Source organism: Garra rufa, chromosome 14, assembly GCF_049309525.1.
Source record: "Garra rufa chromosome 14, GarRuf1.0, whole genome shotgun sequence".
NCBI lineage: Eukaryota > Metazoa > Chordata > Actinopteri > Cypriniformes > Cyprinidae > Garra > Garra rufa.
In genome coordinates this window covers 40,330,085-40,348,321 of record NC_133374.1, presented here as the reverse complement: position 1 = coordinate 40,348,321, position 18,237 = coordinate 40,330,085, and the positions used below count along the sequence as shown (strand labels likewise).

Below are 18,237 nucleotides of genomic sequence, written 5' to 3'. Positions count from 1 at the left end.
AAGCATGCCGAGTTGAACCATATCCAATTTTCCCATGTCAGCCATTTTGGGCATCAGCCATTTCGAATTTTGTCATAAAATGCTCTATTTTACGAACGCATTAACGTATCGTTAAGAAACTTGGTATGTGACTTCGGCACCATTTTAATTATTGTAGAAAACGTCTCAGGTTACGACTGTAACCCTTGCTCCCTGAAGGGAACGAGACGCTGCATCGAAATGCTAGGGGAACGCCTTCAGTGGGAGCATGCTCTGAATCATGTGTAATCAGTCCAATGCAATCGCGAGACGTCACGGGCGCCATGACGTCACTGACCAGAAAGCTTTAAAGCATGTGCGGTGAGAACGGCGTCAGCTTCGGAAGCAAGCACTGAAGGGATGCTGGAAGTATGGCCTCGAGACTCAATGTCTCATTCCCTTCAGGGAACAAGAGTTACCGTCATAACCTGAGACGTTCTCTTCCAGGAACTTCGAGCTGCCTCTAAAAGCTATAGGGAAACGAAAATTGTCCACGCTGCCATACTGAGGAAATCCCTGCCCGGAATTATGGCGAGAGAACGAAGGAGCCAGGGGAGGCTCGAAGAACCTAGCGAACGTGGACCAGCCCGCAGCGTTACAAACATCTTGGAGGGAAAGACCCGAGAAAAAGGCTTTCGAGGCAGATACACCATGGGTAGAGTGAGCCTTGACTCCCAAAGGTGAGGGGAGATCAGAGGACTCAAAGGCTACCGAGATGGCATCCACAATCCACCGGCTAAGGGAAGGTTTCGCAGCAGGACAACCTCTCCTGGGGGGACCGTAGCAAATTAGCAGTTGGTCCACCTTCAAAACAAAAACAAAAATGGCCAAGAATGCTGCACTGGTCTCTCTGTGTAATCAACGGTGCTCTTTGGATATTTAGAGGTACATATCAAACTAAGAAGATGAAGTACTCCAAGACACTCGTGAAGTAAAAAGCCTTTAATTCAATGGGCTAAATCTTTAGTTAAAAGAGTAGATCTACAGTTATCATGAAAAGGAAATTTTGATTTTGACAATATGGGACCTTTAAATTCAAATAACTTGCTTAAATAAGGCCAGGGGTGTCTCTCAGAATCAGAGCTGCAGGGCACAGGCTCAAGCTCAGTCGAAGTTGTTGGCTCTTCGTCCATGTTTGATATTTGGTGTCCTTTTCTTCGATTTACATCAGTTCCGCTTGTGTTGTTTCAAAACGCGCGCTCACTATTTTCGGCTTGAGTTCTTTGACCAATCAGATCTCCGATCTGTTTCAACGTGCATTTGTCAGTCGACCAAAATTTTTTTATGCAAGATGTAACGACACGCATTTTAATAATGTAGTGGAGTACAAAGTACAGATAATTGCTGAAAAATCTACTTGAGTAAAAGTATAAGTATGCGTTATTTTTTTTACTTAAGTAAAGTATAGATACGTAAAAATGTACTTAAGTACAGCAACGAAGTACAAATGCTTCGTTACATTCCACCACTGTTAATAACACACTGAACTTGTTTTTGTGTGTGTATGAAGAGATGAATAAACTCACCTGATACTGTCAGTGTAACTGCATCACTGCGGTGAGACCCGTATGATCCTTTAAATCCGTAACAGAAGTATTCACCTGCATCAGACTCAGTAACAGAAGTGAATGTTTGTTCCTGTCGATAACTGATAACACTGGTTAAACCTTCTTTATGCCAGTAGTAGCGCCAACTAGTGACTCCTTCACCATTTATGTCACATCTGAGAGTGACTGTCTCTCCTCTGAATACATGTTGAGCAGGTTTAATGGTCACTTTGGGTTTTGGTCTTTCTGTAAAATGACAACAATTCAAAATGGAAAATAATGTGATAATAAAAATTTGCTGTTTTTATTATTTAAACAGTTTATTGCAAAAACTCCGGCTATATCAGGTTAGACTGAAGCGTTGTTCTATAGCCAGTATAGTCACTTATTTAGGCTCTATGAAACATTTTCACTAATTTCTCAGAGCAGTTCATTATGTGAGGAAATATATATATATCCATGCTATTGGTTCACTGTAATTAGTTTTTCTAGTCATAACACAATCAACTTGGTAAAAATTATTTATTAATAATCAAAACAATCATACAACTCCTTTTCACAGCTAGTTTGTAACAGTGTAGAATCACTCATATGTGAATATGTAATGAAATTCACTCACCTTCAGTTTGTCCAGAGTGGATGATTGAAATCAGCGCTAAACACACATGCACACACGCACGCACACACACACACACACACACACACACACACACACACACACACACACACACACACACACACACACACACACACACACACACACACACACACACACACACACACACACACACACACACACAAACACAAATGTGAGCATTCAGCTGATATTGTGTATTACATTAGCCATATGAAGGTAAAACACCATGATTTTACTCTTAAATGTTTCTCAGCTTCACATTTTACGGATTTCACCATCATAGCAGAGAAAGACATGTTTCGGGACCTGTTTCAGTCTGATCACAAGAAGAGGAATAAAAGTAACTCTTACTAACTGCGTACTTGTGAATATGTAGTTAAAGCATCTGCGCAAAACAAACCAACCGAACTGATTTAACAAACTCTATTACAAAGCACAAAAAATGTGATTGACTGAACAAACAGACTGACCCTGACTATATTTGAAAATATGAGCAATTAACATTCACTAAAATACATCGAGAGAAAGCAATACTCACAGAGCACAAGAGGAAGTTGCCTGAGCTCCATCCTGACCGAATAATGACAGATGGTTAAAGACACAGAATGTGTTAAAGCCTCAAGACTTCCTGATACCAGAGGTGTAAAAAGTACTCAGAAATTTTACTAAGTAAAAGTACAGATAATCAGTGAAAGTTTATAAGTATATCTGGCCAAAAACATACTTGAGTAATAATAAAAAATACAACTTTAAATTGTAGAATTAAGTATTAAAAAATGCTATCTTTTCCACCCTCATGCCATTAAATTTTATGACTTTAATTTAATAAATAAACATACTAACAGTTTTAAGGAGGAGTTAAAAAAATAAAATAAAATAAATCTCTTCATATTATGCAAGTGTATAGGACGTCCACAAATGAATAAGACTCATACAACCCCTGTTAATGAATCAGTGTCCTCTTAAGTAAAGCGATAAATACAAATACTAATATTTTAAACTTGACCGTCGCGTTCACTTTCTGAATTGACCCTGTCACCAATATACAGACTAAAAATCTTTGCTTGCGTTCATAAAAAAAGAAAGTCATAAACATCTTGGACGACATCAGGGTGAGTAAATGATGTGAGAATTTTCATTTTTGGGTGAACTATCCCTTTGAAGACTAAAATTTGATGCAGAGGCTAAAAACATATTATTATTACATACAACATAACCTATTAAAACATACAATATCAACGTTTTGAAAGTCTACTTTTTTGTGGTGTCTATTCAACATCACTGTCTAAAATAAGTTGTTGTTGTTTTTTCTCAGCAAATATCGATAAATAATTATTTGTGATAAACTAGTAATTAGTAATAAACTGTAATTATTAAGATTAAAAAAGAAATATTCATTGACAGTCTTAATTGCTATCTATAGTGAAAATTAAGAAGCAGAAACTAGTGATCAACTGCTCCTCTGCCACTGAGCTCAAAACCACAACTATGAGCTCACCTCTGTCTGTTTCTATTCTCTGACACTGATGTGTTGAGTTTTGCTCTGATATATTTAACTCTGATATATTTGGCTCTGATATATTTCTACCTGTTATATATCTGCCTGCTCATATTAATCTACTTAAAGATTCAAATAACAGTTCTTTTAGTACTTTTTAAGAAACTAAATTTAATCGTTTTGCACACATTATTAGCTCATACACACAGACACAGTCTCCTCTGACACACAAATGGCAAACAAATAATTATCATCAGCAGGCAGTCACACAGTAGGGTCATATCGAGTGTGTATTTTTTATTGATGGGTAACATTGCCAATTTAGAGAAAATTACTTCTAGACTCATTTTAAAGAAACCTTTTTTATTTCTATTTTATACATAAATTTAATGACTTGGTGTGACTTGACTTGAAACACGGGGTGTGCAAAGTATTTGTCTTAAATTATAATATCTCCTAATGGGTAAAATATAATTTTTGTGAAGAAAATTGACAGAAAATACTTTTTTTTTAAAAATTGGTTTAGACAATAAAAAAATGTTATATTAGCCACTTATTATTTATCTATTATTAACAGACCATTGTCTAAAAGATTTCTCAAAACCATTAACACTATTCTTGTGCTTCACGGTTTACTGTTTCACTTGTTTCAATTCTAAAGACATATTTAGCTCTTAACACCACCACAGTTCTCACCTTGTGAATACTAGGGGCAACATTTGTACACACCAGTCAGAACCACAGGATGTGTAAAAATAAGAATGTGTGGGGAAAAGAAATAAATAATTAAACTGCACATTCAGGAGATTTTTTAAACTTTTATCTGGATACTAACTGTAAACATGTCTGTAAATTACAGTAGTATTTTGCTACAAACAATACCAACATTTATAAATCCATTTTTATTCATTAAAAAAATGGTGGTTATTCTGCCTTTATTGACACTGCAAGACATTTTTTAAACAAAGTATCAGCAGCAGAAATAGTTTATTTAAAAAGGAAACAAACATACAAATGTTACATTACAAATGTTAGTGTGTGTTCATGTGGGTATAATGTGTATAAAGCAGAGGTGGGACTTTCAAGTCACAAGCAAGTCTCCCAAGTCATTAAACCCAAGTCATCAAAGAGTTAAATTTAATGAGATTATTGACTAATTAAATGATGATTGAGCTTTAGTAATGAACACCTGCTGTTATTGAGAATTACAGAGGATCAGATGTCGATGTTTTATTGGTTAAAATGAAGCCACCATCATGAAGATCAGTGTTGCATTTGGTTGGACTCTTGCAACACTGCATGTAATGTTGTGAAGATATGTTAGCTGTGTTTGTCTGATGAAATAGTCTTGAGCTAAATGGGAAACAATCTGAATGATTAATAAAATTTAATATATATATTTACGGTATTTATAATTAGTTCTTTAATACAGCATGCTCAGTTAGTTTTGTTGTATATAACTTTACGTACTATGCAATGCATATAAAAGAAAAATTAACCCCCCAGTCTTCAGGCACACGCAAACATCAAGAAACAGCATATGAATCTCAATAATGGTCACAATCAACAAAACACTTCATGCTGCAATGCATGTTGGGTAACAACATTTCCTATTAAAAACTCCCATCATGCACTGCAGTAATTATTGTCACCACTGTTGAGGATCATATGACAAGTGTTCATGTCTAAAAGCCTAATCTGTTCAAGTTTTTTTTTTTTTTAAACCATAATGGTGGCAGTTGTTCAGTAAAAAATTTTAAATAGCAGTTCAGTAATGGCTAAACATAGGTCAATAAACCAAAAACCACTTCATGATGTTCACTCATCACGAGTTACAAACAAAAAAAGAGTGAAAAAATTTATTATAAAAATATTTGATTCAGCAGAGCACAAATGCATGCTGTCAAACAATATAACAATTGCTTAAAAGCAATTTGTTTTGATCTAGCAAAAGGGTCAAGAGACTAACTAAAGCAAACCTTGACCACTATTATGGTGGCATTGTTTGTGTGTGGTTTTTATTTTTCAGCTGATTCCATCTAAAGGCTGTGGCTTTAGTCAGATGTAGTTCTCCTGTTTCTCTTTTCCTCAGTGATGCTGATTGTTAACAGCAGGTGTTCATCGCTAATGCTCAATCAGCACTTAATTAGTCAATTATCCCATTAAATTTAACTCTTTGATGACTTGAGATTTATGACTTGGGAGACTTGCTTGTGACTTGAAAGTCCCACCTCTGGTATAAAGGCCTGGAGAAAAGGGTTTAGTCTACATTACCAACATTAATGGGAATAACGGTGTAGGGTGTCAGTCATGCGAACCGTAGATAAACTCTTAAGTCACCACATGTCAGAAGAATTAAAAAAGATTTTCTCTCCCAAACAGTTGCTGGTCATAAAAACCAATCGAGACACCCACATGACACCAGATAGTCTACTAGTTCACTAGCCTACCCGGTTAAAGGGAAAGTTCACCCAAAAAAGAAAATTTGATGTTTATCTGCTTACCCCCAGGGCATAAAAGATGTAAGTGACTTTGTTTCTTCAGCAGAAGACAAACAAAGATTTTTTTTTAACAAAAACCGGTGCAGTCTGTCAGCCAAAAAAGGCAAGTGGATGGGCACCAGACCTTTAAAAGTAAAAACAAAAACATGCATAGACAAATCTAAATTACACCCTGCGACTCGTGATGATACATTGATGTCCTAAGACGCAAAACGATCGGTTTTTGTGAGAAACTGAACAGTATTTATATAATTTTTTTACCTTTGATACACAGCCACGTCCATCTGTCCTGAGCAGGACCTCATCATCCGGCTCGTTAGACGTGTTGGCTCTGGTGTAGTACACGCAAACGCCATAAGGGGAAATCAGTGAAAAGTCCCAGATGAGTTTGTGCAAACGTAATCTTTTAGCTTTAAATCGGTTTGAACAATCAGGATAAGCGCAAGTAATTACCATTTTGAATAGTCGCTATACCCACAATCTTTGTGCACTGTGTAAACAATGAGTGTTGTATACATGGGACAGATCATTTCCGGCGTTTGCGTATACTACACCAGAGCGAGCACACATGTAACGTGCCAGATGCTGAGCTCGTGCTCAGGAAAGATGGACGTGGCTGTGTATCAATTGCAAAAACCGATCTTTTGCGTCTTAGGACATCAATGTATCGTCACGAGCCACAGGGTGTAATTTGGATTTGTCTGTGCATGTTTTTTTTTTTTTTACTTTTAATGGTCTGGTGCCCCACTTCCATTATTTGGCTGACAGACTGCACCGGTTTTCGTTAAAAATCTTCGTTTGCGTTCTGCTGAAGAAACAAAGTCACCTACATCTTAGATGCCCTGGGGGTAAGTAGATAAACATAAAATTTTCATTTTTGGGTGAACTATCCCTTCAACATTAATCCATGTCAGAAGCACAGGAAGTCAGTAATTCACAGGACACTAAAACAGTGATAAGGTGACTTACGCAACCAGAGAGGAGAAACTCCCCTATGTCCGAGAGCACCCAAGAAACAGATGTCCAGTGGCACACTGACCTGCCAACATAAATGATAATTGCATAAACAGAGACAAGACAGATTTGCATGAACCTGCAGGGCACAGGATCCATCCAGCATGACTCTTGTGACCCTGTGGACATCCCGTTCCCTCTCCTCTGACATACCGAATGCACCCCCTCTCTCAACAGAGAACACACTGCAGAGATAATCTTTAAGAGACAATCAACTTATTAGTATTGCTATTAGAGCAACAGTATCAATGAGTCATATGTTTTCATGTCTTTTATATGCTTGATGCATTTTTTGTAATCGTTGGAGTTTTAATCTATGCATTATATGCCTTTAGTAAATGAAGTTATCAAATGTATTAGCATGCAGGCAATATGCCCTTGTTTGATATGGAATAAATGGTCTTGATGAATGCTACACAGCAAAATGAAAGATAATTTGGTATTGTGTACAATACATGCATTACAATGATTTATTGAAGTTAAAATCTCTTTTTTTCTTCTTTTTTTTTCTAACTTGTCACAAACTCTATCTAGTTTTTAAATTGTAAGGACAACATAGATTTTGACAAGTAGGCCTATCTTATTCTGTTGCCTAACTTTCTCATCTGATATTTTTTTGTTTTAGACCAGGATGAGATGGTCAACTCTTTTCATTTTATTTTCTTACTTGTAACAAACTCTACCTTTGTAAAACTGTAATGCTACAACATTTTAACAACTATCTTATGCTTTTGTTTTACAGACGTGTCTGATACATTTTTGTTTATTGCTTAATGATCGTGTCTGATCTTTTTTTTTTTTTTAAATACATCACCGCTTTTCTAATATTGTTTAACATAAAAGGTTCACTTGTTTTCCCCTTTTCTGGAAGACAGTCATCACAGTGTTTCTATTGCATGTGAAAAACTTGTTTCATTTTAGTGAATTTTGGTTGTTTAGTTGCAAGTCTCAACACAAGCACAAACACTCACACAAACACAAGCACAAACATGAAACACAAACAAACGTTCAAACTTTTTCAAACTCACAGACTTTGCTGTGTAGGCTGTAACCCATAATACACATACATGGCGGCACTCTATCGTTGGACTACTGATTATACACATGCTCAGGTACCCTATAAAAAGACTCACATTTCCACACTTTTCGTGAAGTATACATTCCCTCCCTGTTGTTGTGATGTTACAAAGCCTTTATTTGTGATCTGTGTTAGTGATACAAAGACTCATTTCTGCAAAACGATTCTTTTGGACAGTTCGGCTCAATGAACCGATTCCTTAAGTCATTTCGCAATGTCAGTATACATTTATTTTTCTAACAGCTCAGAGTCATTTTATATCAGTGAAACCCTCAAATTATATTTGTGAACGATTATTGCTGTTTATTGTCTATCATTCATTTAAGTTAATAATGTTTCACATTTCATTCATTGGTCACAGTTTTGTTCACTGATCCTTCATGTTGATGACTATGACTAAATGTAAATATACGGTAGCATCCTGGAAATGGTGATCCCTTGGAATATATATCAGGACATTTTTCCTATTATTTATATTTAAATGTTATCTGGTTTTTAAAAAATGATCTATAAATATATTAAAAAAAAAAAAAAATGTTTACCCAACTTGAATATGTTGTCTGTCCTCAAAACATACTTCCTCTTCTCATCCAGCAGCCAACAGAAGTTGCAATATTAAGTCGTTGAGATATATTATAAACAACGCACTTTGTACTCCTAAATGCTGACAAACATTCTTTATTTTTAAATAAAAGCCTCAGAATAGATCAGCAGATCGTCTTCCTGCCTAAGTCCAGACGACCATCCTCTTCCCCCTCCACGATATCAGAGATCAGCCCAAAGCAGAACCAGACGCCCTGGAGAGACTGGCTCAAACTCAGCAAATAAACCAGCACACAGGAACATATCAGACACTCATGGACAATGATCCTCATGTCAATGCCAAAGACTCTGACCATGAAAGAAAAAATACCTGCTTTTAACCTGCTTTGGATCTCACAAAACATGTTCAAGAAACATTTCTCCCCAAACTCAAGAAATAAATAGAATCATATTTTGCATAAAGATGATGAAACAGAACCAAAACTAAATTTGGTTTAATTTCCTGATGCAAAGATGATTTTTGTTCTTTCTAATGTCTTTGAAGTAAAATATGTTCTGATTAGGTTTTGTGAGATTCAATTGTATAGTATGACTATTTATACTTAACGTAAGGAATAAAAAAAATCTGTTGAATGGCATAATGCTGGTGATCTTGTTGATTTTAGTGGCATTTAACATGATTTTAAAATTTAACAATGTTGTTATGTAATATCGTTACATAGAACAAAACATGTAACTAAACTGCACATGAAATATGTGCATGAAGGAATGTCTCAGAGTGAAATACTCCAGATGTTGCTCAAGAGTTCAAAACTGACATTAAGATCATTACTGCTCTGTATCATATAAGGATCTGTTGCGATGGGACTCAGGAAATTGTTATGATTTACAGAAGAAAAAAAATCAATGAATCAGATATTCATGGCTGAAACCGTCTCAGGTTACGTATGTAACCCTGGTTCCCTGAGGGAACGAGACACTGCGTCATCAACGCTCTGGGGGAATGCCATTGGCGAACCCGGCTCTGAATCAGTCTGCAACCAATAGGATGACGGGAGTGACGTCACCAACGTGATGACGTCATACGACCAGGAAGTATATAAGCACGTGCGTTTCAAACCGGCTTCAGCTTCCAGGAATGAAGCGATGCGCGGTAGGAATGCGGGAATTATGGCCCATGACGCAGTGTCTCGTTCCCTCAGGGAACCAGGGTTACATACGTAACCTGAGACGTTCCCTTTCGGGAACTCTACACTGCGTCATCAACGCTCTGGGGAACGATATGCCCACGTCTCCAGAATTCCAAATTCCTACCCAGTGGTGTTTGTCTGGGAAGAAAAAAGGGGAAGCGCTGCTTCTGGTGGATCAAGCCAGGAAAAGCTCTCTGCCTGGGGTTACCAGGGCAAGAGAGGCAGTACACCTCTGTCCGGGGGACCAGCCCGGAATCAGAGGGCAGTGCTCGTTGATACATACCTGCAGGAGCACTGACGGTTCTCCGCCTGGGAAACTGCCAGGACAGGAGAAGTATTACACCTCCGTCCGGGAATAGTGCCGGAGCGAGAGGGAAGTGGCATATACCTCGGCCCTCGGGCTCACGAGGAAAGTGGTCGCTCTGTCTGGGGACACCAGCAAAAGAGGGACCAGAAGAACTCCGCCTGGAAAACTGCCAGGACGTGAGTGGGATGACATCTCTGCCTGGGGAGCACCCAGCGCAAGAGGGAACATAACAAGTACCTCGGCCCTCAGGCACTCGAGGAAAGTAGTCCAAACTCTGTCTGGGGAACAGCCAGCACGAGAGGGACTAAATTAGCTCCGCCTGGAAAACTGCCAGGACGCGAGCGGGATTACATCTCTGCCTGGGAGTACCCAGCGAAGAGGGATATGATCCGCCTCGGCCCTCGGGCTCACGAGGAAAGTGTCTACCTCCGTCTGGGGACCAGCCAGACGTAGAGGGACAGGTAGCGTCTGGGGAGTATGCCAGAACGCTAGGTTGCTTCGCCTGGGAAGAGTGCCAGGACGCAAGCGGGATTACATCTCTGCCTGGGACGTACCCAGCGAAGAGGGATTGAGTAAACCTCGGCTCTTGAGCCCACGAGGTTAGGTCATACACCCTAGTCTGGTCACCAGCCAGAGAGGGGTCCTCCTTGGCCCTCGGGCACACAAGGAGAGGGCAATCCTTTGTCGGGGCGCACCCGGATCAAGAGGGATGCAATTAGTGCCTGGAAACTCTGGCCAGAGCACGGGAAATAGCTCCGCCTGGAAACAGCCAGGACGCGAGTGGAATTACATCTCTGCCTGGGGAGTACCCAGCGCACGAGGAATCATAGCAAGAACCTCGGCCCTCAGGCGCTCGAGGAAAGTAGTCCAAACTCTGTCTGGGGAACAGCCAGCACGAGAGGGACTGAATTAGCTCCGCCTGGAAAACTGCCAGGACGCGAGTGGGATTACATCTCTGCCTGGGAGTACCAGCGAAGAGGGATATGATCTGCCTCGGCCCTCGGGCTCACGAGGAGAAAGTGTCTACCTCAGTCTGGGGACCAGCCAGACGTAGAGGGACAGGTAGCACCTGGGGAGAAAGCCAGGACGCTCGGTTGCTTCGCCTGGGAAATTTGCCAGGACGCAAGCGAAATAACATCTCTGCCTGGGGAGCACCCAGCGAAGAGGGAGAGTTATCCACCTCGGCCCTCAGGCCCCGAGGTGATAGGCCTCCGTCTGGTGACCAGCCAGACTAAGAAGCATCCTCGGCCCTCAGGCACACGAGGAAGGGTAATCCCTTTGTCGGGGCGTACCCGGACAACAGGGACCCGAGAAGTGTCTGGAAACTCTGGCCAGAACACTAAATTAACTCCGCCTGGAAAACCGCCAGGACGTGAGTGGAATTACATCTCTGCCTGGGGAGCACCCAGCGCAAGAGGGAACATCTACCTCGGCCCTCGGGCTCACGAGGGATAGCGCCTTCGCTGTCAGCTCAGGACAGCCGAGCTTGTAGCTCTTAGGTCTAGTTCATAGAACTTTACAAAGGTCAAAGGGGTGGACCAACCCGCCGCACTGCAGATGTCCTGAATGGGGACACCTGCTAGCAGAGCTTTGGAGGCAGCCATGCCTCGACTTGAGTGAGCCTTGACGCCCATCGGTGATGGGAGGCCAGAGGACTCATAAGCAGTAGTTATTGCATCTACAATCCATCTACTGATAGTATGCTTAGTTGCCGGGAGCCCCCTCTTAGGGGGAGCGTAACAAACTAGCAATTGCTCTGACTTTCGCCACAGGGCAGCTCTGTGGACGTATGTGTCCAGTGCTCGCACTGGACACATGCAGTTATACTTCCGATGGTCGTTCTCCACGAATGGAGGAGGATAAAAGGCCTGTAGGGTGACTGGCTGTGGTACTGCTGTTGGAACCTTCGGTACGTACCCTGGTCTAGGGTAGAGGAACGCTTTGGCCAAACCGGGCGCAAAGTCGATATATGAAGGGGCCACTGAGAGGGCCTGAAGGTCTCCTACTCTCCTCAGAGAAGTAAGAGCCAACAGCAGCGCCGTCTTAATTGTAAGGAAGCGATCTGAAATCTCCTCAATGGGCTCGAATGGAGGCCGAGAGAGGGCTTCAAGGACCACAGCGAGATCCCAAGAAGGAGTTCTGGGTACCACCCGAGGCCTTATCCTGAGTGCACCACGAAGGAAACGTATGACCAAGGGGTTCTTGCCCACTGACATGCCACCGAGAGGGGTGTGGAAGGCCGATAATGCCGCCACGTAAACCTTCAGGGTGGAGTGGGCTAGCCCTATGGAGAGGCGAGACTGCAAGAACTCCAGCACTGTACCAACCGGGCAGTGGACTGGGTCTGCGTGTCGCTCTTCACACCATGAAGTGAAAAGCTTCCACTTAAGGCCATAAAGTTTCCTTGTAGAGGGAGCTCTAGAGTGAAGGATGGTCTCCACAACCTCGGCTGGGAGACCACTGTCTATGAGGTGTGCCCCCTCAGAGGCCACACCCATAGTTTCCACTTCTCTGGGTGGGGGTGGCAAATTGCGCCCCCAGCCTGAGAAAGAAGGTCCTTCCTGACCGGAATCTCCCACGGAGAGCCGTCGAGGAGGGAAATGATGTCCGAGAACCATACTCGGGCCGGCCAGTACGGAGCTACTAGTAGTAGACTGACTCCGTACCGGCGCACTCTTTCTAGAACTCCTGGGAGCAGAGCGATCGGGGGGAAAGCGTACAGACGAAGCCTCGGCCAGGTCTGTACCATAGCGTCCAGCCCCAGTGGAGCTGGAGGCGTTAGAGAGTACCAAAGGGGACATTGCGAAGTCTCTTGAGTCGCAAAGAGGTCCACTTGAGCTTGGCCAAACACTCTCCATATCTGCTTCACCACCTCGGGGATATGAACTGCACTCAGTGAGAGGAGTTTCCCTTGGGACCACAGGAGGATATGGTACGCCAGCTTGAATAAGGGGCGTGAACACACACCTCCTTGGTGGTTGATGTAATATACTACCGCTGTGTTGTCGGTGCGAACTAACACATGACGGTTTCTCAGGTCTGGGAGGAAATGCCTCAAGGCCTTGAACACTGCTAACATCTCTAGGCAATTGATGTGCCACAAGAGATGGTGACCGGTCCATAGGCCGGAGGCCGAGCGGCCACTCATGACCGCTCCCCACCCGGTGAGGGATGCATCTGTCTCTAGCGTGACGCGGCGACAAGGAGCTCCCAAGACCGGGCCCTGAGATAGGAACCAAGGTTTCTTCCACATGTCTAAGGCACGAAGGCAACGCCGCGTGACCTTGATCTTGCGGAACGGATTTCCCCTCGGGGAGAATCCCTTGGTCTTGAGCCACCACTGCAGTGGCCTCATATGCAGCAGGCCAAAAGGTATTACGTTGGCTGCAGCTGCCATGAGACCTAACAGTACTTGAAACTGTTTGACAGTGAGTGACAGGCCTAGCTTGACCGCATTGACTGCAGTAAGGATCGACTCGATCCGAGCAGGAGACATTCGTGCCTGCATCGTGGTCGAATCCCATGCCACACCTAGATAAGTGGTTCTCTGTAAAGGAGACAGCATACTTTTCTTGGCGTTGAGCCTCAACCCCAGCTTTTTCATATGAGCGAGAACAACATCTCGATGCTGAGCCGCTAACTGTTCTGAGCTGGCTAGGATAAGCCAGTCGTCTATGTAGTTGAGTATGCGGATGCCCTGGAGTCGCAACGGAGCCAGCGCAGCATCCACACACTTCGTGAAAGTGCGGGGTGAGAGTGCTAGGCCGAAAGGAAGAACTCGATATTGGTAAGCTTCGCCCCTGAAAGCGAACCTGAGAAACTTCCTGTGTTGAGGAAGGATGGAGATATGGAAATATGCATCTTTGAGATCTATCGTGACAAACCAGTCCTCGGACCTGATTTGAGACACGACCTGCTTGACAGTAAGCATTCTGAACTTCAGCTTCATAACTGAGCGGTTCAGTAGCCTGAGATCTAAGATGGGCCTCAGCCCTCCATCCTTCTTGGGAACAATGAAGTACCGGCTGTAGAACCCGGATTCTCTGTGCTGAGGAGGGACCACCTCGATGGCTCCCTTCCTTAGAAGAGAATTTACTTCTTGTTCCATGACCAGAACCTGCTCTGGGCCTACCAGGGTAGGAAATACTCCGCTGAACTGAGGCGGAGGAGCGCCGAACTGGATTTGATAACCTTTCTCTACCGTACGAAGAACCCATGAAGATACATTTGGCAGTAGTTTCCACGCTGCTAGAAAATGTACTAAGGGAACCAGCCTCTCGAGACTGGCCTCTGGTAGAGTTTGAGGAACTAATTCGGTGGCCTGTAACAGCTGACTGGCAAGCGACACCTGAACTAATTGCTCTGAGGACCCCCGTAGGGGTGACAAACTTGCTGAGTCCGCTACGAAATCGGGCGGAAACCCCAGCAGGGGTTTGCGGGAGACAGCCGCGCCCTGAAACACTGGCAGGGTTAGCTGACTGGTCTCCTGAGGGCCCCGAGGGAGAGTGGGTACCATAAATTGTGGAAGACCCGCTTCTCCCCCGAGAGGGGCTGCCCTCAATGGCCCTGAGACACAAAAGTCAGGGCCGCTTAGCCGAGGACCTCTTTGACTGCAGGACGACCCTCAGGTCCGGCCTGGCCTTAGAGGCCCTCGACTTGGAGCGTGACTTGCCCTGCCCCCTAGATCTATCTGGCGGGGCACGAGCGGCCACGCTAGCTTTTTGGGTCTGGCGGTGTGAGGAGCTGGTACGCGGCTGGGGCTGCTCCTGTCCGGCAGCCCCAGAATAGACACGGCGAGGGAGGTACTGTTGGAAGGCCGCACTTTGTTTGCGGGCCTCCTGGTACCTGCTGACGACGGCCTCGACCGAGTCGCCAAACAGACCAGGAGACTTGAGTGGGGCGTCCAGCAGAAGGGCCCTGTCCTTCTCCTTCATGTCGGACAGGGACAACCATAGGTGTCTCTCCGCGACCACCAGGGCTGCCATAGACCGCCCAACAGCGCGGGCGGTCTCCTTGGTGGCACGGAGAGCTAGATCTGCTGTTCGCCTCAACTCAGAAACATTGACCTCCCTGCCTTCGTCTAGGTCTTTAAGCAGGTCAGCCTGGTACGCCTGCAACACAGACATTGTGTGCAAGCATGAACCGGCCTGACCTGCTGCCGCGTACCCCTTGCCCAGCAAGCTGGAAGTTAGTTTTAAAGGCTTGGTGGGCAAGGTTGGAGCCTTCAAAGATGATGCCGCTGCGGGCGACAGATAGCTCGCAAGCGTCTGCTCAACCCTGGGCATCATCTTATAGCCGCACTCCTCTACCCCCCCAACGTTACCGTAGTAACCGGAGGAAGGGGTGAAGACGCGGGCTGAGAAGGGTTTTTCCCATGATCTCGACAGCTCACTGTGGAGATCAGGGAAAAACGGAAGGCTCCTTCCTGGAGGTGGCTTGTGTGTCCGCAGAAAGCGCTCATCTAGCTTGCTTTCATGCGGCTCATTTTGACTGTGCTCGGCGGGCCAGCTGATGTTGAGCCTGGCTACCGCACGAGTCACCACCTCCAAGAGCTCCTCAAACTGCGGGGATTTTACTGGCGGTTGGATGAGGTCAACACTCTCTGCGTCAACCTCCTCGGAGGAAGACAAGAGTAGTGTTGAGACCTCCTCTCGGGGGGAAGAAACTGCAGTGCGGGCTTCCGCATCCAAGAGGAGATCAACCGATCCGCCGGGTGAGGAAGGAGATAGGGGATCACCCGTCTCCATACCCTCCAGCAGATCGAGCTGCGAACCCCACGAGTGCAGCTGCCGCTCCGCCTCAGAGGAAGCGGGGCCAGACCCGCGAGGAACGCTGGTGAAGGCTCCCTCCTCGAAGAGAGCCTTCCGGGAACGAAGCACCCGCAGTGGAAGGCGCTCACACTGCGGACAGCCAGCCCCCTCGAGGGCTGACTGAGCATGCTCCGCTCCCATGCAGAGAACACACAGACTGTGTGTATCCCCACCAACGATGAATCGCTGGCAAGGAGGAACACACCGTCTGTGTGACTGCTGCACCGCCATAACAAATTTCTTTCCCCTTTTTGACATTGCTCAAAAGAAAGTTGTGCAAACTGGCACAGAAAAACAGCAATGCAAATAACCAGACAAACAGACCAACATAGAGCGCTTCGCTGAATGACAAAAGCTGAAGCCGGTTTGAAACGCACGTGCTTATATACTTCCTGGTCGTATGACGTCATCACGTTGGTGACGTCACTCCCGTCATCCTATTGGTTGCAGACTGATTCAGAGCCGGGTTCGCCAATGGCATTCCCCCAGAGCGTTGATGACGCAGTGTAGAGTTCCCGAAAGGGAACCTCTAATTACTCTTCTGTGTATCATTAATAATATGTTTATTTATTGTTCTATGTAACATTTGTATTTGCACATTTACATATTTTCGTATAGCACATCAGGCTTCAATAAAAGTATAAAAGAAAATCAATTTTGTACAGCATTATGACACTAGACATTGTTCTGTCCATTTGAGCAGATCTATGAGAACATGCAAGGTGTTCACAATTTTTTAATAATTTGTAAAATATCACTGCGAAGCAGACAAAGGCCGTAATACTATCATTGTCCAACAGAGGAAACACAGAATCACAAATACTTTTACATCTCAAAAGTCTTAAAGTCTGCAGGCTGTAATCACATGACAATAATCAGGTTTCAATAAATGATACAATAACTGAGTAGACTACTATTATTTCTTTCTGTATTTATTACATTTTTTAAACCAAAGCATTGCACAAATATTTTGGAACATTAAATTTATCAAATACAGTAAAAAAAAAACAGAAGTAATTGTTATGAAAAAATAAAAAACATTTGTTAGTTCAAATGTTTCCACATTAGATTTGTTCAGATATGTTGTTTGTTGAACAATAAACATGAACGTCGCCTAGCGTTCTATGACAACCAAGTCTTCACACACATACTGCACTCTAGCAACCTAACAATTACATCTGTCTGAAATAAAAAGATACATTTTGAAATTATAATAATACATAATTGAGAATAATGTTTGATATTGTTTATATTCACAAAGAACGTCAAAGTAAAATTAAAAATATATATATTTATAATAACCATTCAAAAGTTAGGGGACAGTAGATTATTGTTTAATTTGTATTTTTTTGGCAGTCTTCTGCTCACCAAGGCTCTATTTATTTTACCAAATATACAGTAAAATAAAAATATTGTGAAACATTATTAAAATGTAAAATACATTTTCTAATTGAATATGATATATATTTCTGAATTTTTAAGTCTTCAGTGTCACATGTTCCTTCATGTAGAAATCATTCTAATATGCTAAATATCTAATATTTCTGAATAATGAACAAATATTGTCACTGTGACAAAACAGTTGTGCTGATTCATATATCTGTGGAAACCATGATAATTTTTTTTACGTGTTTATTTGAAACATTACAAGTGTCCCTTCTGATCAATTCAATGCTTCCTTGCTCTACGAAAGTATTATTTATAATTTTGTTTATATATTAAATAATAATAATAATAATAATAATAATAAGAAGAAGAAGAAGAATAATACTTTACAGTAATATATATATATATATTAATCTTACTAACCCCAATTTTTTTTAACGGTAATGTGCATAAAACTATTTTCTAATACACTCATACACTTTTTTTTTTTTTTTTTTTTAAATTCAACATAGATATAACAAGAAAAACAAAGCTTGCTGGATAAAAAAATTTTAAATCTTGAAGATTGCAAACTTTTTTTTCTTCATTTTTTCACATTTTCTTTTCTTTTTTTTTTTAATAACTGCAGATGTATTTTCTAAATAAAATGTCAAAATATATTTCCACTACATACATTTACTTTAAAGGACAACCTTTCCAGACCTGAGT

The 18,237-nt window shown here is 42.7% G+C and overlaps 1 protein-coding gene across 1 annotated transcript in view; it reads right to left on the bottom strand.

Moving 5' to 3' along the window:
- Window positions 1-2,771, bottom strand: part of LOC141284218 (Fc receptor-like protein 5) — a 39,419-nt gene extending 36,648 nt beyond the window's left edge. The window contains exons 1-2 of the mRNA XM_073817222.1: window positions 2,741-2,771; window positions 2,185-2,220 (exon numbers count right to left, since the gene is read on the bottom strand). Coding sequence (XP_073673323.1) covers window positions 2,185-2,220; window positions 2,741-2,771 — 67 coding nt within the window. The remainder of the gene's footprint in view (window positions 1-2,184; window positions 2,221-2,740) is intronic.
- Between the last annotated feature and the right edge of the window lie 15,466 nt (window positions 2,772-18,237).